At 48.0% G+C, this 20657-nt stretch overlaps 1 protein-coding gene across 1 annotated transcript; it reads left to right on the top strand.

Annotated features, from left to right (window-relative positions):
• Nucleotides 1-729: 729 nt before the first annotated feature.
• On the top strand, nt 730-20182 carry CEP41 (centrosomal protein 41). The gene is made up of 11 exons (XM_053251221.1): nt 730-959; nt 3932-3995; nt 8501-8548; nt 11622-11683; nt 13144-13213; nt 14084-14228; nt 14992-15143; nt 16256-16323; nt 17245-17359; nt 18315-18533; nt 19978-20182. Exons 1-11 carry the CDS (start codon nt 927-929, stop codon nt 20121-20123), a joined length of 1122 nt encoding a protein of 373 aa, XP_053107196.1. The 5' UTR covers nt 730-926; the 3' UTR covers nt 20124-20182.
• The last annotated feature ends 475 nt before the right edge of the window (nt 20183-20657 follow it).

Genomic DNA, 20657 nt, shown 5'->3' on the forward strand with positions numbered 1-20657 from the left:
TGTAAGCTATGCATTGGGGATGGGGAGAGAGCATCTGCTTTGCATGCAGAAGGGCCTGGGCTCACGTCCTGGTAGCTCGTTCAGGTAGGGCTGGGAAAGACTCCTGCCTGAAACCTGGGAGTAGCTGCTGCCAGTCAGCGCAGACAGTCCTGAGCTGGACAGACCAAGGGCCCGACTCAGTAAAAGGCAGCTTCCTGTGAAACATAGAACAAGGCAGGAAAATCTGAGAAACAGAAATAAAAGAGGGATGAATGAAGAACTAGCTTTCCAGTAGCTTTTATTTAACCTTGAGGAGCACTAGACGCTTAAAGAGAAAGAAAGGGGAACAAAATTCAAGGTTTGGAGCCGTTTTTTAGACAGCAGAAGTGACACACGCACCCCAAAGCCTATATACTCGGAAGTAATCCCCAACTGTGTTGCGTGGGATTTGCATAAAGTAAATTACGCGTACACCTCCCCCTTCCCCAACTCCGTAAACAGCGCGTGGAAAGGTCCCCCAGCCCCACCCGCACCGCCCAAGCGGACTATTTGTCTCCCGCGCCGCGCGGTCCACTCAAGAGGCGGCCGCGCGGTGGTAGATGACGTCACGGGTCTGGTTCAAAGCACACCAGCCGGCGCGGAGGCATCTCGCGTCACCCCGGCAACCGCAGACGCCTTTTGTCACAAAGGATGGCGGGGCTGAGCGCGCGCGCGCGCTTGTGCTTGCCAAAAAAAAAAAAAAAAGGGAGGAGGGAGGGGAAAAAAGAGCCTTTTCGAGCGTTTAAGGAGGGGAAAGAGCGCGCGGGAGCCCCGATTGGCTACGGCGCGCAGCGAAGGGCCAATCGGAGTGCCGGGCTGGCCCGCCGGAGAGGCGGGGATTGGAGAGGAGGCGTGGGCGCGTGGAAGGAGGCGGGGCCGTCAGAGAGCGGCGCTGACGGTTGGGCAGGATGTCGGCGAGGAGGCGCATCGGGGACCCCGAGGTGAGGGCTCAGCCCCCCCCCCCCGGCACCGGGACCCCCCCGCCCCGCCCCAGGGGAGCCGCATCTGTGGAGACCCGAAAGCTGCTTCATTTCTCCCCGCCCACGCTCATTGGCACCCCACCTCAGCCTGGGGAGGGGGACGACCCCCTCAAAACGGCCCCCCATAAGGCCGCCGCCTCCCCCAGATCCCAGCTGAAAACCGGGGCTGGTTTATCCTATTCCTCCCCTTGGTTTGGGGGCTCCCCCTGTCCCCCAGGTAAACCAGGGATTGTGATAATGGGGGGGGGTCCCTGAAAGGCCCCTCCCCTCCCTCCTCGAAGTCCCCCCCCGACTTTCTCCCTTCATCTTCGATTAGAGGGTAGGGCCCCTTTCCAGTGTTCTCTCTAATGGAGATCCCCAGATGTTGTTGACTACAACTCCTAGCATCCCCAGCTGCAATAGCCTTTGCTTGGGGATTATAGGAGTTGTAGTCAACAACATCTGGGAATCCCTGTTAGGAACATAGGAAGCTGCCATCAGCTGCCGAGTCAGACCATTGGTCTATCTAGCTCAGTATTGTCTACACTGACTGGCAGCAGCTTCTCCAAGGTTGCAGTTAGGAATCTCTCTCAGCCCTATCTTGGAGATGCTTCAACTTCAACCAGCTTGAAACCTAGATGCTCTTCCCAGAGCCGCTCCATCCCCTGAGGGGAATATCTTACAGTGCTCACACATCAAGTCAGTGCTCACACATCAAATACTGCTCCTTTTTACCCCAATTAGGGGCCCTTCGAGAAGAATTGGGCCAAATCTATGGAGGAGCCTTGCCAGGATATTGGCTAGAATAGCTCGGAGAGCTAATGGAAACCCCATGTTCAGTGGCAGTATATCAGTGCTATTGCCTTCTTGGCTGACTTGTCGGCTTCCCTTTAGCTAGAAGGAATAGCTAAAGGAACCTCCATGTGTAGAGGCAGTGTAGCTACTAAGTGTCAGTTTCTGGAGGGGGGGATAGCAGTGGGAGGTTCTTGCCTTCATGCCCTGCTTGTGAGTTTCCTGGAGGCATCTGGTTGTGGGAAGAAGGGTCTTGGGCTTTTGGTCTTATCCAGCACCTATGTTCTTCTACAGTCATATCTATGGCAGATAGGTCTACCAGTGGCTTTTGCCAGGATAGGTAATGGAACTTCCATATTCAGAGGCAGTAAACCACTATGGCAGGTGCTGGAGTGGGGTAATAGCAGTCGAGGAGTTTTGTGTTTGTGGGCTTCCTGGAGGCATCTGCTTATTCCATTTTATATTTTATGTAACAGTTCTTAATTGTATATCTCATGTGTATATGTGTGTGTCTATCTGTCTATCTACACACACATGCACTGGTATCAATGTTCACTTTTGGGGACTCTTGTATCTGGATTTGAACTGTGTGCTGATCTTTGATCAAAGCTGAATTGAATTCCTGGAGGCATCTGATTGGGGACTGGAGAACTAGATGGGCCTTTTGACTGATCCAGCAGGGCTGCTCTGCTGCTGCTGCTGATGTCTCCCTGGCTCCTAAGGAACAGTGAGGTCCTCATTCAGTGTTGTTGTTGCCTTTTGGGCATTGTTCTTTGCATTGTTTTTCAAAGTAGGGATGCTGTGTTTTACAGTAATCTCAGGCAGCTGCTTTTGGCTCCCACCAACGTTTCCCTGTATGATTATTCACTGAGTTTCTCACTGCCCTGCATGGCTCTTGCAATGAGGGCTTCACAATTGGTCTTCCCAACACATACTTGTATTGGTCCTGTGAGGGTATTATTATTATTATTATTATTATTATTATTATTATTATATTTATATCCTGCTCTTCCTCCAAGGAGCCCAGAGCGGTGTACTACGTACTTGAGTTTCTCTTTCACAACAACCCTGTGAAGTAGGCGAGGCTGAGAGAGAAGTGACTGGCCCAGAGTCACCCAGCAAGTATCATGGCTGAAGGGGGATTTGAACTCGGGTCTCTCCGGTCCTAGTCCAGCACTCTAACCGCTACACCACGCTGTATCCCATTTCATTTGACTTACTCATTTGGGAATGAAATCTTTTAGAAATGTTGGAGCCTTCTGTTTGCAGTGGCTGTTCTACTCATGATTGAGATGGCAGAGGTTTAGTGGAAGACACCCTTCTCCAAATATTGCTGGGCCCAAGTATAATCTGGATTCTTGAAAGGAGGCTGCTTGTTTTCAACCCAGACTCAAAATGTGTTGTAGGAAAATGGTCTTGGGAACTGTTTTGCAAACCCAGACCACATTTTGTATGGCACTGCTCATCACCTTAGGAACAGCCTGTACATGGGACTGCTGTTCCAGGTATGGTTCTATTGGCCATATTATAGTTTCATTGTGTAACCAGAACTCACTTTGGTGGTGCATGTAGTGGACCTTACCATAAAGCATCTGAAAGTAACTTGGCAATGGCACGCTAAATGTGAGATGAACTGCAGTCTTGCCACTCAGGTGCTGAACTGTAAGGGCCATGATTGTGGCAGGGTGTTTATATGTCCCCTTTTCAATCAAGATTGGCTCTTCCCAGCATACTTACGTTTAACTTCTGCTCAAATGTGCACTATCATTGGGGAGATATTGGTGTATGCTGAAGTGGCATGCTCTTCTTGTCTCTGCCTGGCAGGTGGTGATATGGTCCAAGTTTCTAGGCTCTTTCTTTCAGAAGGAAGGGGCAGAAGCAGCTTCTGATAGTAAAGATGCCAGCCTATAGAAGCAGCCCTTTCACTTAAATTCTAAACCCCTTCCTTGAATTTTTCAGGAAGAAAGTATATTGTGCTTGTTGTGATAAAACAGTTGTCACGTGTCTTTTGCTGTGAAGATCTTATTATATCAGCTCTTGAATTTAAGCATTGTACTCTGTAACTAAAACCTTTTATTCTCTTACATTATCCTCTCCATATTAGGGATATTAGCTGTATATACTGAATGGTTTCTCTTTCTCTGTTTCTCTTTTAAAAACAGTTTTTGACCAAAAGGATCCCACAGAATCCTAAATATCAGCATGTAAAAACTCGCCTTGACACAGGTAAGTGGGAGCAAGGGGATCACTCTGGATGGGAATATTTGGATCTGAGCAAAGTACTTGAGATGCAAATCTCCTTTTTCCTACATCCAGCCAGAGGCTTCTAAATGGCAGGAGGATTTGACCCTCTCAAGAGTTTATATGGGCTGTGATGTCAGATCTGTGAGGTGACAATGTGCATTGGTGACCTAATTCCCAGAGTAATCTTCACTGCAGTCACCAGCACATCAAGCTGAAAATACAAAAATGTCTTTGAAATGATGTACTGTGATTAGTAATCTATATAAGTATTGTGAGTATATATGTGTATTACATATGAGTATCAAATAGCAGTTCCCACATTTGTACACTTATATATTGGCTACTGTACAGTTGATGGTATTAAATATCTTTATAATTTAAAAAAAGACTAGGGAAGACTTAGAAATTTCCTTGGAATGGAAGCATTACAGAAGTTTGTTCCTTATTTCTTTTAAACCACAACCAGATGGGTTTGTTTGGGCACATGAGCTAGTAACTTCTGCTGACATGCATGCAATACAGTGGATTCTCTCCTGCCTTTGAAATGTTGGGAACTGGGCACTTGGATATAGTAATGCTGGTAATCACAGCCTGACTATCAGTTGGACATGGAGTCTTTATATTCAGTATTTGTTGAAGGTGGAGACACTCCCTTTTGCAAGCCTTGCAGTGTTCTTCTGCTTCTTCGCATGTGTTGAATAGATCAGGCCTTGACAAATTATATTTGGATATTGGAGCCAGACACGTGCTAAAATTATTATTTATTTATTTATTTAACATATTTTTATACCGCCCAAAACTTACGTCTCTGGGCAGTTTACAACAAAATAAAGACAGAAAAAGTAAAACTTTAAAAAACAAAAACAAAAAGTTTAAAGCATTACAACAATTTAAAATTTTTAAAACTGGGCAGAGGCACCTTTTGACGTGGTGAGTCTCTCTATTTAACGGGAAGAGTAACTGGCCCTCTCCCATCCCTTTAGTGACTGTTGCTGGTGTCTGTCTTATGAGCCCTTTGGGGACAGGGATGCATCTTATTTATTTGTTGTTTCTCTGTATAAACCACCCTGAGCTATTTTTGGAAGGGTGGTATGGAAATCTAATGAATGAATGAATGAATGAATAAAACAGCATTAAAACCATTAACACAATATTAATTAAAAGCCTGGGTGAACTGATGTGTCTTTAAAGACTTTTTAAAAGCTATCCGAGATGGGAAGGCTCTTATTTCACTAGGGAGCGCATTCCAAAGCCTCGGGGCAGCAGTGGAGAAGGCCCATCCCTTAGTAGTCACCAGACAAGCCGGTGGCAGCTGCAAATGGACCTCTCCTGATGATCTCAATGAGTGGTGGGGTTCATGACAAAGAAGTTGTTCTCTTAAATACCCAGGGCCCAAGCTGTTATAACCAACACCTTGTATTTTGCCCAGAAACGTATCGGCAGCCAGTGTAGATCTTTTAAGATAGGAGTGATATGGTCTCTCCGAGATGACCCAGAGACCAACCTGGCTGCTGCATTCTGGACCAACTGTAGTTTCTGGACTACATACAAGGGCAGCCCCACATAGAGCGTATTGCAGTAATCCAGTCTGGAGGTTACCAGCAGATGTACCACTGTTTTGAGGTCATTCATCTCAAGAAATGGACGCAGCTGGCATATCGCCTGAAGCTGATAGAAGGCACTTCTGGTCACTGCCTCAACCTGGGAGACCAGGGAGAGGCTTGGATCCAGAAGCACCCCTAGACTCTGTACCTGTTCCTTCTGGGGAAGTGTGACCCCATCCAGAACAGGCAGATCAAAATTGTCTCTCGAGTTTCGACCCCGCACAATGAGTACCTCTGTCTTATCTGTATTCCGTCTCAGTTTGTTATCTCTCACAACCCATCACTGCCTCCAGGCAGGAATGTAGGGAGGTTATGCCTTCTCCTGAAGGTGCTGACATGGATAAATAGATTTGGGTATCATCAGTGCACTGATAGCACCCTGCACCAAATCTCCTGATGATCGCTCCCAGTGGTTTCATGTAGATGTTAAACAACATGGGAGACAATATGGAGCCCTGAGGCACACCATACAAAAGTTCAGATTTTGAAGAAGAGCAGTCTATATACTTGACTTAGTGACTGACATTGGGGGGTAAATAGGCATCCCTTTACAAGTAATATACTTAGAAACAGGACTGCCTGGGACAAATAAAGATTTAATTAAGTAGCTTAGCCTCTGAATATCCTAGTCTAGGTGCCATGGTTAAATTTCTAGGTGCCATGGCATACTGGCACCTGAGATTTGTCAGGCCCTGGAAGAGATCAACATATGAAGCTGCCTTGAGTCAAATCAGTGGTCTCTGAAGTCCAACATTGTTTACTGTGACTGGCGAGGATGCAGACAGAGAAGAGTCTTTCTCAGCTGTGCTAGCTGAGATCCCTGGAACCTAGGACCATCTGCATGGGTTCAACCACTGAGCTAGGGCCCCTCCCATAGATGATCATTATCTGTTTCATGTATGTCCCACCCTTCCTCCAAAGTGCTCAGGGTAATTTACGTGGTTCTCCTACTCCCATTGTCTCCTCACAACAATCCTGTGAGACCACATTGGCTCTTCCTCCCAGCTGCAACAGATGGAACCTGCTTTGTTTCTGGGTGACAGTGTTAATAGCTGAGCACCATCTTCTCATTCTTTTTTTAAAAAAGAGATTGACTAGTTTTTCTCCTTTTAAGGAATTGGGTGGAACCTGATTGCTGACTGAGAGGTGGAAGTTGTGCTTGAGTCGAAAGACAAGTTAGAGGTGACTGCCTCCAGCACGTATTTTGTGCAAGACAGCCAGGCTACCACTGTGTCCTAAAACTCCTAATGTACCTACTTGCCTGGCAATTGCAGATCCTTGCGTGTATCATACAGCCTCTTTCCCGACATCTAGCTTCCTTTTGCATGTGCTGGTTTTCAGCTGTGAGGGTGGTGGACAAGGAGAGACCATGGTCCAGTTCAGACAGTCATCGAAACTATGGCTTTGATAATCATGAATGAACTGGCCCAAACCTCAGATTGGCATACTTTTCCTTCCCTTCCTTTCCTCCTGTGCTCATGAGGGGGGAAAGAATGAAAGTGCCTGCCTTCGTTCTTTAATGAATCACAAGTCCCAGTTACATCCAAATCAGGAAACTGGTTAATGTTTTGGTCCTTTAATAGAACACACAAACAAAACTAACCATAGTTTGAACACTAGAATTTCCCCGGTTCAGATGTGGTTCTTTAAAAAGTGAGTGGAAGCTTTCAGTCTCCTCCTTTCAACTGTTGCGTCTGAACTAGGCCTGTCTTTACTTGCCAGGGGATGGGACTTCTTGCATCCTAAGGGAAATAAATATGGTGAGCAAGAACTTTATGATGCATACTCAAGGGGAATTAATGTGGACTAGTTACTTCTTAACTCATATGAGTTCCCTGTGAAGGTTGCTGGCACTTGATTTCTGTCTACCTTTTCTGTGCACATTTCTGATTCTGATCTGCTGGCTGGAGACAGTGTGAAATGGAGTATTGGACTAGGACTGGAGAGACCCGAGTTCAAATCCCACTCTATTGTGTTCACTGGGTGACCTTGGACCAATCACCATGTCTCAACCTAACCTCTACTCCACTGGGTTGTTGTGAGGCAAAAACTGAGTGGGTGTGGGGAATATAAGCCTTTCTGAGCTTCTTGATGAAAGGGAATGATAAAAATGAAATCAATAAAATATATATTTCAAGCTCTCAGAGCCAAAATGCATTGTATTTTGCCAATATGTTTCTGGGCAAAATACAAAGTGCTGGTTATTGCCTTTAAAGCCCTGAACGGCTTAGGTCCGAGTTATCTTAGAGAACACCTTCTTCTGCATGATCCTCATTGCACATTAGGGTCATCTGAGGAGGTCCATCTTCAGTTACCACCAACACATCTGATGGCAACTCAGAGGCAGGCCTTCTCTGTAGCTGCTCCTGGGCTGTGGAATGCACTCCTGGCAGAAATCTGTAATTGAGTTTATTACTGGCCTTCAGGAGAGCCCTTAAGACCTATCTGTTTGGTCTTGCCTTCCAGGGTTTTTAAACTGTTTTTAAACCATAAAAGTTTGGCCTGGTTTTCCGGGTTTTAAAACCTGTTAATTGTTTTAATAATGGGTTTAGTTGTTTTTACAGTTTTGATTTTAATAGTTAATTGACTTTGGTTTTGTATTGATGTAAATCGCCCTGAGCCATTTTTGGAAGGGCAGTATAGAAATCAAATAAATACATAAATAAATAATAAAATCAAATATTTGAGTGCCTATAATTTTCCAGCTCTAGTAATCCACATTAAGGACTCTGAGTACCAGACGAGGAAGAATTTGGAATAAACGTGTGAAGTCTTTAATATGTGTGAGATTTCACTCTCCTCCTCTTGTTCACCTCACTGAATAGTTCATGAACAGTATCCATAGAGCAAGATGTGTTACTGGGTGTGTGTTCTCTCTTGTAGGTAGCAGTATGACCAAATACACTGAGAAACTAGAAGAGATCAAGAGAAGTGAGTAATATTTCACTAGCCCCTTAGCTACCTGTAATCTGACAGACAGGGGCCGGTGGTGTATGAGTTATTCTGTTGTGGGAGACTCAGAACAGAGGGGCCATCAGAGCGGGAAGTGTCTGGATACAAACAGAGTACCAGGCCCAGAAGATCCAGTTGTGATAGTCTTTCATTTGCTGATATGAAATGGCCCAGGGGATCTTCAAGAAGAAAGCTGTCTTTCCCTTTCCTGAGCAACCACAGGCCAAACCAAGAGCATGACAAATGCAGAGACAGTCATGTTTCAGGGCAATCTACAACAGGGCATGCCTATATGCTGATCTGGTCACATGTACCTTTTCCCAGTATCCTCCACAACAAGGACTAGAAGCTTTCCAAAATCAGTTCAAAGATTTTCAGCCTATTTCTGTGGATATGAACCTGGCTGATAACAATGTCCTTTCATACTCTGCACAGTTCAGATGACAAGGCAGATTACAAAAGTGTTTCGGGTGATGTTCCTAAAAAACCTCTGTTGGTGTCCCCCACTCTTTTTTAAAATTGTGGTTGCTTTGGTCAATTGGAAATAAAGTTGCTTTGTTTCACAACATCCTTTTGTTAACAGATTGCTTTTGAGTACTGAAATTTTAGCAGTGTTCTCATTGTATTGCTGCTACAAACCTTGTTATGTTTCCGTTCCTTTTGCCCTGAACTTGCTGCCATGCAAAACTAGTAGCCCTTTTCTGTCTCCAGTTTAAATCCCATTTCAAGAACCTTAGGCGCAGAAGTGTTTTCATTGGGTCCTATGCTGAATAGCACCTTGTGTGTTCAGGTAATTTGCAAAGCGTCTTGATTTCTCATGGATAGATGACACCGGTTGAACACAGCCTTAAATGCCTGGGACAGAGTCTTCTCTGTCTCTTGTGGTAACTTGAGAGAAACAGCCACAAGGTTAGCAAATCAAAACTGAGGAGCCAGCATACACAATCGTCACTTGCCTCTCTAGCGGAAAAGGGGGGAAACTCACTGTCTAGATACTGTCAGTTGCTTAAATTGTTCATTGCTGCTCTGCAAGGCGTTGCCTCTCTTGAAGAATCCTCACTCTGTTCTTATTGAGCCTTTGATCCAAGATGTCTGAAAAGCTAAATGGACCTTCCCAACCGTCTCCAGGTATGTTGCACTGATGGTGTGGAACAAAGCAGAGCTTTCTCTTTTCCTCTCAAAAGTGTTTCTGTAGACCACCTGATCAGTGTTCCCTATAAGAGGGATTCTCAGATGTTGCTGACTACAACTCCGAGCATCACCAGCTGCAGTGGCCTTTGGCTGGGGATTATGGGAGTTGTAGTCAACATCTGGGAATCCCTCTTACAGGGAACACTGCACCTGATATCACTCCTCACAGGGAACTAGGTTGGTCCTTCTATAAGGTGAATGTAGGGAGCTGCCTGAGATGGCACCACTGAAAGCAAACTGTCGAGTTATTTGTCAAAAGCCAGTATGGTCTTGTAGTTGGACTTGGAGTGGTGAATCCTGGGGTCAAATTCTCACCCAGCAGTGAAACTCAGTGGGTGACCCTGGGCCTTGCAGAGTAGTTGTGAAGATTAAAATGGGTGGAGGAGATCCTTGTTCATCACCCTTAGCTTGTTGGAGAAAGGGCAAGTTTTAAATGTCACCTCTTTGGGTGGGTGTGGTGGGTGTGTTTGTGTGTGGGTGTGTACGCACACATAGTCTCTCTAACTGTCTTGGGCCAGGTCTGCCAGACCAATGAATAAATATGTCTTTTATAGTGAGCGGGGAGGGAATATCTGTCTCGCCTCAGATGAAAGTAGTTTTAAGTATGTTCCATTTTGCAAAGTGTTGTATGGGCCCTTTTGGGTTGGGGGGTTGTGACTCAGTGATGGAGCACTTCCTTTGCATGCCCGAAGTTCCCTGATTCATTCTACCAGTAGGGCTGGGAAGAGCGCCTCTCTATAATGCTGGAGAGCTACTGCAAGTCAGTGGGGACAGTACTGAGCTAGTTGGACTAAGAGTTTGACTCAGTAGAAGGCGGCTCCAGATTTGTATGCTGGCGTGATAAATCAAAGGGGTAGCATAGCTTGTCTTGCTTGCTCAAGTCATCTGGAGCTCTTTGCTTTGCAGACATCTTGCTTCAAAGTGTCTGCCTCCTGTTGGTAGCTGAATGTGATCTAGGTCACATAGACTAACCTTTGGGGAAATGGGGGTCACTCTTCCCTTGGGCTGGGACTGGACTAGGTGACATTTTGGATTCTCCTTCCCAACTCAGCATCAAGTAGGTAGAAAGTGGGTCTTTGTTGGAGAGAGATATCAGGGGTTCCCAACCTTGGGTCCCCGATGTTGGACTACAACAAAGGCCATTGTGGCTAGGGATGATGGGGGTTGTAGTCCAACAGCATCTGGGGATCCAAGGTTGGATTTTCTGCTCGTGCAGAAACTTGTTTCTCTGTCTCAAGCAAGTTGGTTTCCCTCAGCCTTTGTCTCTTCATCCCAACTGCAAAATAGAAGTAAGAGACAAAGGGCACTGTCAACAAAGAATTCCTCCTTCAGTTGTCTGAGCATTGGATCAAGCATAGAAAAAAGTTTGAACTTGAACATGGCAGTGACTGTGAACTGCTGGCTGGCAACAGGCAGGATTTTCAAGTGGCTGCTTGTGTGAACTGGTCCTTAGTCTAGGGTTGTCTTGAGGTTTCCAGCAAATTAACTTGATTGGAGGAGATTCTGGTGATTGTTCTGTGCTGGGAACTGGATGGGGAGCAGACAACCCTTCTTGGCTTGGCTGTGTGATCAGCAGCATTCATTTCTCTATGAGCCTGAAGTGGATTTTATAAAGGCTCTGCCTTCCATGGACAATCCTGAGCGCTGAGCTGGCCATGTTCCCTGCTGGACTGAAGTTCCCTGCTGGACTGAAGATCTAGTCAGGTCTTCTTAAGAACCCTCATCAGCTTGTGCACCCTGAGCTCCTTGGAGGAGGGACACCCCCACCCCCTCTCCAAAACTCTCTGTTTTTAAGGATTGAATTCTGTAGTGATGCCTACCAAGCTTTGCTCACAGATGGTACTTGCTCTCTGTTTTCCAGATTACAGATACAAGAAAGATGAACTCTTCAAGAGACTGAAAGTGACTACTTTTGCCCAGCTGGTATGTCAGGCTGCCTTTCCAATTGCTTCCAGAAATCTCTCATGTCTGGCTCTCTCATGTTATTTTATTATTTTATTTAAAATATTTATCTACCACCCAAAGCTTGTGTCCCAAAGCTCTTCAGAGCAGGTTCTCGCTGGCCACTTGAAAGTCCTGCTTGGCCTGGTTCTCCCTGTTGTGCGTAAAGCCTCTTTGAAGACTTCAGGGGCACGCTCTACCTTCTGTTACTAAATGCCTGTTTGGCTGCCAAACGGCAGACTTCTCCTGGAGAGTTAGGACAATGAAATGACAATGAGGCGAGTCTCACGATCGCTGAGACTCGCCCAGAGTGGGTTTGCGGGGAGAGCGAGCTTAGCCTGCTCTCCCTGCAGACTACTGGAGGGGAAGCCCTGGGCGGCCAGATCGGCTGCCCACACAACTGTTGGCTCCATGACGGAGCCAGCGGGGGCTTGGGAGTTCGGGGGCCGCGTGGCCCCCGAAAGTTGCAGCATGCTCTGTGCAAGTGCGCAGAGCATGCTGGAGAGACCCCCGAGCCGGGAGGCTGCTTTTTAGCCTCCCGGTCAGGGGTCTCCTCGTGAGTTGCTGCAGCACGCAGCCGCAGCATGGCAACACACCATCCGGAAACCCCGGTTAGTGGAGCGCTCACTCAGCTAACCCGGGCTCAGTGGAGGGCTTTGCAAGCGGGTTACCTGCTTGAGCGCAACCAGACTCGCCTGCAAGCCAGTGGTTCTCACAGTCTCCAGAAAGCGGGCTAGGCTCCCTTAGCCCGCTTTTTGGCGATTGTGAGAATTGCCTCAAGGTGTGCCTTGATGGTCGCTCTGCAACAGGAGTCCATTGTACAGAATCTCATCATATCATGTGCTGTGTGGGTGGGGCTCCCCCTGCGGGTAACCCGGCTCCTTTTTAGCAGAAGCCCCATCTGTGTTGTGAGCTGCTGCTTCAGGGGCTGTAGCCAGGACCTCCGTGTCCTGTCCTCAGAGCTGACTGGCAGTCTCCCGCTGTGCTCACAATGGTTCCAAAGCTTTTCATTACTTATGTGCACAGAAGGGGTGTGTGTGGGGTGGGGGGCAATTTCCCCAGCTTTTGTAGAATACAGTAGACTCTGTGGAGGTTTATAGCACTTCTGAAAAAGAGGTGTCTGTCAATGGGAATCCTCAGCCCTGATATCCAAAACACATTTTGACTTTGAGTCCTGGGACATGTGAAGCATTGGAATATGTGCAGAGTGCCTTGGCCTCTCTGGAGACTAACCCCATCCCAGCCCCATATATGGGGTTAAGGATCAGGGTTTCCAGGACAGTTTGAGCCCCGTCACCTTATTTTGCGTGTTAATTAAGCACTGAATTGGTAAACATGAGGAACCACTTCCTGCTGGTGCTCTTTCTCTGAGCGATGCTGCTGGAGTCCCAGCCAACAGAGCCACTCGTTGGGTTTCTTCTGATCTTCTCCTTCACCTGTAGATGATCCAGGTTGCTTCTCTATCTGATGAAAACTTAGACGTGTCATCTGAGGAAATTCAGAAGCTAGACGGTAATGTCCCGTTCTTTTGATTAACACAAGTTTATTCAAAGGTTCTTGAAATAGCAGGGGGCTGCTGAGGGAAAGGGGTGCGAGTGTGAAGAGCTGCCTTACTTCAAGTCAGTCCGAAGCGGCATCCGGCCCAACAGCAGCAGCTGCTTTGGCTGCTAGTGTCTTCACCTACTCTTTGAGATCCTTTTAATGGGAATTTCCAAGTGCTGATTGGGAGTCTTTTGGTCATGCTCTGCCATTTAACTATGGCCTCTCCCCACACAGACAGCCAATTTAAAGAGCTTTATTGGGTCATAAAGTAACAAGTAAGCACTTGCCCTTTACCAAACTATATAAAATAAGAACTAGTCCCAAAATCACATGCCAGATTTGGAGGGGGCAGGACTGTGTCTTATCCCCAGAGATGCGCAGAATTATTTTTATTATTTGTTTACAATAGTTCCATATCATTTTTTAACAAAAGATAAGATAAGATGGTTGCCTGTCCCCAAAGGGCTCACAGTCTAAAAGGAAGCCTAAGGTGGGCACCAGCAGAAGCCACTGGAGGGGCTCTGCATTGGGCTCAGTAGGGACAGTTGCTCTCCCCCTGCTAAATAAGAACAGCCCTGCTGGATCAGGCTCAAGGTGATAATATGAGAGCCACCCCTTTAGAAGATGCCTCTTGGCCCAGTTAGCAGGGAATGCTCATTGGGTGCTGAATAGCACAGAAGTGCTGGTTGTACTTCTAGGAGGAGACTCCTTACCTGTGAGCAAAGTGCAGTGTGGGAAATGTGTGTGACCATGTGCTGTCAGAGGCAAAGAGCGTATTGCCCAGAAGCTCTGGAAATGAGTCTGTGGGTAACTCCTATCCATTCCCTTTTCCCCTTTCAGAAGGTGATGCTCCTCCTGCTGACAACAATGTTGACGTTGTGGCAGAGACCAATGGCAAAGACAGCCCTGGTGAGAAGCCAGCCAGTCCCATCCTGTTCATAAACAACACAGGAGGTGGGGAGTCGTATCGCTCCACTTTACAAAGGTATTGAATAGTGTCGTGCTGTGCACAGTACCCTTCCCTCCCTCCCTCCCTCCTTCTGTGATTCCACTGACTTCCTGCAAAGATGGGATTCCAGCATCTAAAATAGCCTGAAGCATAATTTGAGAAGGGAAATCCAGTAAACTTTGTAACAATTTTAGGTAACAAATGTTATTTCATGTTATGATTTGACTTAATCCTTAAAAAAGGCCTTGAGGCATGTCATGTTGCCTGAGACCTGCTTACACAAATGGCATGAAACCTCCTCCCTTCTTTGGGAAAGGGGTTGCAACATACCAAAGGGGCCGCAACCACAAAGGTCCTGCTCTCTACCCTAGCTGGACACCCCTGCCCTTGTCCATCATCTGTGATGATTGGCCATGATCACTAAATGGACCATTGCTAGATCAAGTAGCTCTGAACACCAGATGTGGGGCTCTTGCCTTCATGCCCTGCTTGTTGTGGGTGTCCCAGAGGCATCCGGCTGGCCATTGTGGGAAGGAGGATGCTCTGCTGATGGAGCCATAGTCTCCTCCTGCCGGGCTGTTCACCTGGAGCAGGACCTCCCTTGATGATTTTGAAAAGTTACTTTGGGAGCTTGCTCTGTTGCTTTCCATGTTGAACTCCTGTGGACAGTGTTGTTTCCCCTTGCTGGATCAGCTTGTGCCTAATGCTGGTTCCCTGAGAACTGTGCCAGCCTGAACAAGCAGGACTAGCAGCATGCTTGAGGTCCAGATGGTGAGGTAACTGCTCTTCTTTCTCCCAGCGTGATCAGTGGCGTAGGAGAGTTGGATCTGGGGAAAGATGCCCCCAAGAAAACAGAGACGTGTACAAATGACGGCCCTTATCCTGACTGCCCCTTCCTGCTGCTGGACGTGCGAGAGCGGGATGCATATGACCAGTGCCACATCATAGGAGGTGAGGCAGTGAGTTCCCTCACGGGGTTGTGTGAGCCGTGGTGCATTGCTGTCCTGGTTCTAAAGGCTGCTGCCTCATACCACACCCCCAACGGATTGTGTATAGGGATGCCTAAATAATGCGCTGTTGTGAAGGGGGACATGAGCCCTTCTTTCTCCTCAGCCACAGGTACTTGGACTGGGAGGCTAATCATAATAGATGAAGCAGCTCCCGAACCACAGAGACAGGGCATTGGTTTTGCCTTATACAAGCCACGATCCAAAGAAGTGGCCAATGCATGCAAGAGAGAGTTGCGTGCCTTGTGGATCTTGCTGCTGCAATTTCATCGCTAAAGATGCAAACCATTTCTAAAACGAAGCTGCATGTGCTTGTGTTCCTTTTGCATCCTGGCCATCCCCTGATTACCAGCCACTACCTGTCGCTATGGGGGTGACCACACCCAGGCAGGGGGTAAGAAGGATGGAACTTCATGCCTGGCTTGTGCTTCTCCCTCGGCGGAGGAGGGCATCCTGGACTGGCTCACTGGCCACGCCCACTCCCGAGGCAGCTCTCTGCAGGTGGAATTTGTCGGAGGAGCTCCAACCTCCAGTTTTAATCCTGCCTTCAGTGAGAACTTCAGGCTTCTTCTGCTGACTTCCGAGAAGAGAAATGGTTCTTACAGTTGGGGCCAGCCTTTTCTCTTCGCTCAGCTTAGCTGATGGGCTGAGAGGAAAGGGAGGTGGGGGAAGTAGTACAGACATCCTCTCCTTTAGGAATCCCCCAGCCTGGCCCTGCTGCCCTTGCCTGCAAGTGGCTGGACTGCTCAGCCCTGCTCTAGCCTCTGAGGCTTTGCCAAGCATCGCTGGAGCTCTTTCGGGCCTACCTGTGTAGTCTTAAGAGCTATGAATGTGTGTTCTTTTCAAAATGACCACCGATTATTCAAATATGTGTTTCTGTGTTTGTGCCGGATAGAGGAAGAAATGCACACAGTCCTGGTAGTACTTGTGATCAACTCCTCTGTTCCTTGGGAGCGGGGCCTCGCATTCTCTAGCCAGGAGACCCTGCCTCCCTCTTCTAAAGTGTTGGTGCTTCCTTTCTAAGCTTTCTCTCCCCTACCCCCCTTGCCTTTGCAGCTTACTCCTATCCCATCGCCACGCTGTCCAGAACCATGAATCCATATACAAATAACATTTTGGAATATGTATCCTTCGATGCTAATGCACAAGACCTCTTGAGTTTAAAGGCAGGATTTCTGCACTCCAGAATGAAGCTGCAGCAGGCACTCTGACCTGAGGGAAATGAGATTCTCATTCCCCTTCCTTTGGAAAGGCTCACTCGATGGGTTTTACTACACAACTGGGTCTGGTTGATTTCCATATTTCTCCCCCTTTCTATTGTTCTGGACCCATATTTACTTGCAAACCCAGGCCTGGAACCCCTTGCAGTAAAAAGCAGCTTGGGGGGCGGGGGGTGGGAGCATTTGGGGGGAAAGTGACAAGGAGAAAAGATTAAGCCCTCTCCTCCCTGCTGAGGGAGAACCCTTGGAGAACTTTGCACAGTCTAGTGTGTAGCCTTCCTCCAAGCAAGTGTCTGCTGTGTGGGGGTTACGGCTGCCCCCGTCTCCTCTCATCTGCCCCCTCCTCCTCCTCCATTGTCTCTTCAAGAAGTCCCCCTTCTCAATCCACAGAGGAGGCAGGGAGATGTAGTAACCCATCCCTTTTGCTTCTCCCTCCCAACCTTGCCCAGCCGTGACCTCCCCACCCACGGAAGACAAAACGATTCATTTCTCTATCTTCCCTTAAAATGTATGGAGGTGTTGCTTACTTTAGTCTACTTCTGAGCAAAGAATTTGGGGTTTGATCACTTTCATTGTGGTTGCATGCCAGACTTTGATAGCAATCCAATGTCTTGATCGCCCAGCAGAGTCCCTCTATAGAAGCTGTTGGCAGTAGCATCCAAATCCCACCCCTCAAAGCCTAGATGCTTCTTTCTCAGTTGATGGAGTGCGGTGTCGGGTATCACTCCTGCATCATCCCTACATTTTGGGAGCAATTGTGGCAGCACCTTGCTCAACTTTCCCCTTTCATGCCGTTGTATCAGCCTTAACTTCTGCACCCACCAGAAAAACGCTCATGGCAGAATCATCATCCTCTATGACGATGACGAGAGAGTGGCCAGCCAGGCAGCTACCACCATGTGCGAGAGGGGCTTCGAGAACTTATTCATGCTCTCTGGAGGTAGGAGAGCTTGGCTTGGTCCTAGCAATTCCCGGGTTGTGTCGTCAGAGCCATTTGCCAGCACCCCCTCTGGTCACCTTGTGGTGCGATTTGCAGAGAATTGGAGCACATAGAGAATCGGACATGCATTCAGCATCCTCGTTGCCTCACTTTGCCCATGGAAGAGCCCAAAGGCTAATTCCTGGAAGAAATCAAACCCTTCCATTAGCCTAGGCTAATTCAGTCAAAACCATGCACTAGTTATTCCAAATTCTGCTCTCAGAAAGCTCATATCCTTGAAGCAAACTAAGCACATCATGAAATGAAGTTGCATTTCCTGTTCTTCTGTTCAGAGCCGTGCAGTGTGTGGCAACTACGCCCTGGCCAGAAGAACCCTCGTATTAGCCCCCAGTTTCATTCTGCTTCATTGAACAGGCAGTCCTCCAAGAAAGGGTGGAGCCTGCCATTGCTCATTTGCCCGCTTGAGCACAGAGTCGTGTCACTCTACCCCTACAGCTCTCTGGTACAAGCCGTACATGCTTGCCATTTAGCCATTAGAGTGGAAACGAAGTACAGTGGAGTAGCGGAAGTGTCCATCAGTCTGGCACCCAGAATGCAGGACTCCCTGTCATGGAAGCTCTCCTCCTTTCCTAGTGTTCTGCTGTTGACGAAAGACTTTACAGCAAATATTTGGTTTGCCTGCAGCCTAATATTTTTGGCTTTTCTGGATCCTAATTGGCTGTTTCAGCTGCTGCTCTGTAGGTGGTTGTTTAACAATGCAAGCCACTTTGAGTACCTCCATCATGAAATGGAAAGGCAGGATGACATTTCTCAAATAAATGAAATCAGGAATGTGCTGAGACAGCTTGTGCGCCTCCCACCCCCACCCCCAGTTTCATGCCTACAGAGCTTTCCGGGAGCTCACCTGCCTCAGTGTCAGAATCTCCAGCTTTAACTGGCCTCCCTTGTCTCCCAGGTCTCAGGGTCATTGCTCAAAAGATCCCCGAAGGCCTGGTGACCGGCTCGTTTCCTGCATCTTGCCTATCGGTCTCCCAGCCCAAGACTTCCCGGAGAAAAGGCACTCCCCGACAGGCACTCCCCCCACCTGCTGAGAATAAATGGAGATTTACAGCTGAAGATCTACAAAAGTTACAATATTACCTAGAAGAGGAGCAGCTTCCTTCAGACACTGCCAGTAAGATCATCCTCCTAGCAAACGGAGACTGTTTCCAAAGGCAAAATCCCCCACTTTCCCCACTCCCAGTAAATAGCGCTCGTACCCCAAGTCTGTGATGGGCAGCATCCATGGAAATTCTCTGGCTCAAACATAAATGAGGGCATTACTTTGGGACCAGTCTAGCAATTCATTAGGACTGTGCAAAGATTTGGCTTTGAAATGTTGAAGCGGAATAATCTGCCCCTCGCCCTGTGGGGAGGCAGTCGCTCCCACTGCTTCCTTCCATACGGAGCAGTCCCCAGAATAGCAACGGGGAGGGTTGTAAAAGGGGTTTAGAGCTGTAGGAAGCTCCACTGACATCTTAAGGAGGGGCTCTGGGAGATGTAGCCCTTCCCAGTGCTTTCCTCCTAGACCTCTGTGGGGGAAAGCGCTGAGCACCACATTTCCCCACACAGCTCCCCAAACATCTGATGCCTTATGTAATGCCATGTTTAAATAGTTAACGTTAAATATATGGCACTTGCCAATGTAGCAGAAAGCAGAGAGGACAGGTCCCTTCCCCAAGGAGATTAGTCTACATCCGCCCCCCCCCCGCTACCTTACAGTAAAAGGAAGGGAAGAAAGAGGGAAAGGTAGCTGAGTGCCGCCACACACAAGCCATGCACAGTTGTTTGTGAAGGGGGATGGCTTGCCACCAACAGGGAAACGCCCTGGGTTAGGAACATAGGAAGCTGCCTTCTGCTGAGTCGCATTGGTCCATCTAACTCAGCATTGTCTACATGGACTGGCAGTGACTCTACAAGGTTGCAGGCAGGAGTTTCTCCCAGCCCTATTAGGGAAGGAATTTGGCACCTTGTGCATGCAAAGCAGATGCTCTAGGGCAGGGATCCTCAACGTTGGGCCCCCAGATGTTCTTGGACTTCAACTCCCATAATCCCCAGGCCCAGTGGCCTTTGGCTGGGGATTATGGAAGTCCAAGAACATCTGGGGGCCCAACGTTGAGGATCCCTGCTCTAGGGAATGTACTAAAATGAATGACAGGGAATGCCCACTGAAAAGCCCTGGTTCCTTCTAAATTGCCAGTGGCCATTTGGAAATTCCATGCATTCCTTTGGAACATAGGAAGCTGCCTTCTACCGAGTCAGACCCTTGGTCTGTCTAGCTCAGTATTGTCTACACCTACTGGCAGCGTCTTCTCCAAGGTTGCGGGCAGGAGTCTCTCTCAGCCAGGAAGGGAACTTGGAACCTTCTGTATGCAAGCAGAGAGTGGAGTGGCCCCATCCCCTAGGGGAACATTTTGCGGTGCTCATAGATGTCGTCTCCCATTCAGGTGCAACCAGGGTGGACCCTGCTTAACAAAGGGGACACTTCCTGCTTGCTCCCACGTGACTGGCTCTCCTAGCTGGGAGACCTTGCTCAGCAGGTGGTGGTCTTGCCTCATTCTCTGCTCCTTGCCCTGCAGGCCGTCTCAGCCGGGGTTCTTCAGCTCGGGACGCCAAGGCCACTGCTGTCAGGAGCAGCCAGAACCTGCCCACCACCAACTCAACTGTGGCCCTCACCGCGCGCTCTCTCAGCAGCAGCAGCCTGCAGAACAAGCCATGGAAATAGACAGTGTCTTTCCCCACTGAATAAAAGAGAGTCCCGTTCCCGGGGCCCTTTGATCACTACAGCCCGTCTTTCGCTTTTAGGAAGGTGGTATGCCAAGGACAAGAGGGGTGGGGTGTGGCCGTGTGGGCGTGGCCTTGGCTAGCAAAGCTGAATGCCACAGGCAGCAGGGAATCTTGAAGACAGAAAGGAAGCTTCTGGAAAAACAGGCTACCCTTTCTAGGCCTACCAGCTAAAACTCACGCCGGTGTTTGTAACTTTTTTTCATTTTCTTATAAAGGTAGAGGAGTTGGTGTGTTCTAACTGCTGTACTGGCACCTGAGACGTGATAACTGGAGAGACCAAAATCTGTCTCCAGACAAAAAGAGTGGACTTTGAACAAAATTAGAGAAAAATGAGCAAGCGGGTAGCAAAAGAGATAGCAACTGAGACGAGAACAGTGCTTGGTTTTAATAACTGGGGGACTATTGGTGGTATGGTCAAGTAACAAATGGGCAATTTGTATGTTTAATTTGTGGTTTCCACCGAGAGTTCTCC

This window comes from Hemicordylus capensis, chromosome 5 (genome assembly GCF_027244095.1).
Source record: "Hemicordylus capensis ecotype Gifberg chromosome 5, rHemCap1.1.pri, whole genome shotgun sequence".
NCBI lineage: Eukaryota > Metazoa > Chordata > Lepidosauria > Squamata > Cordylidae > Hemicordylus > Hemicordylus capensis.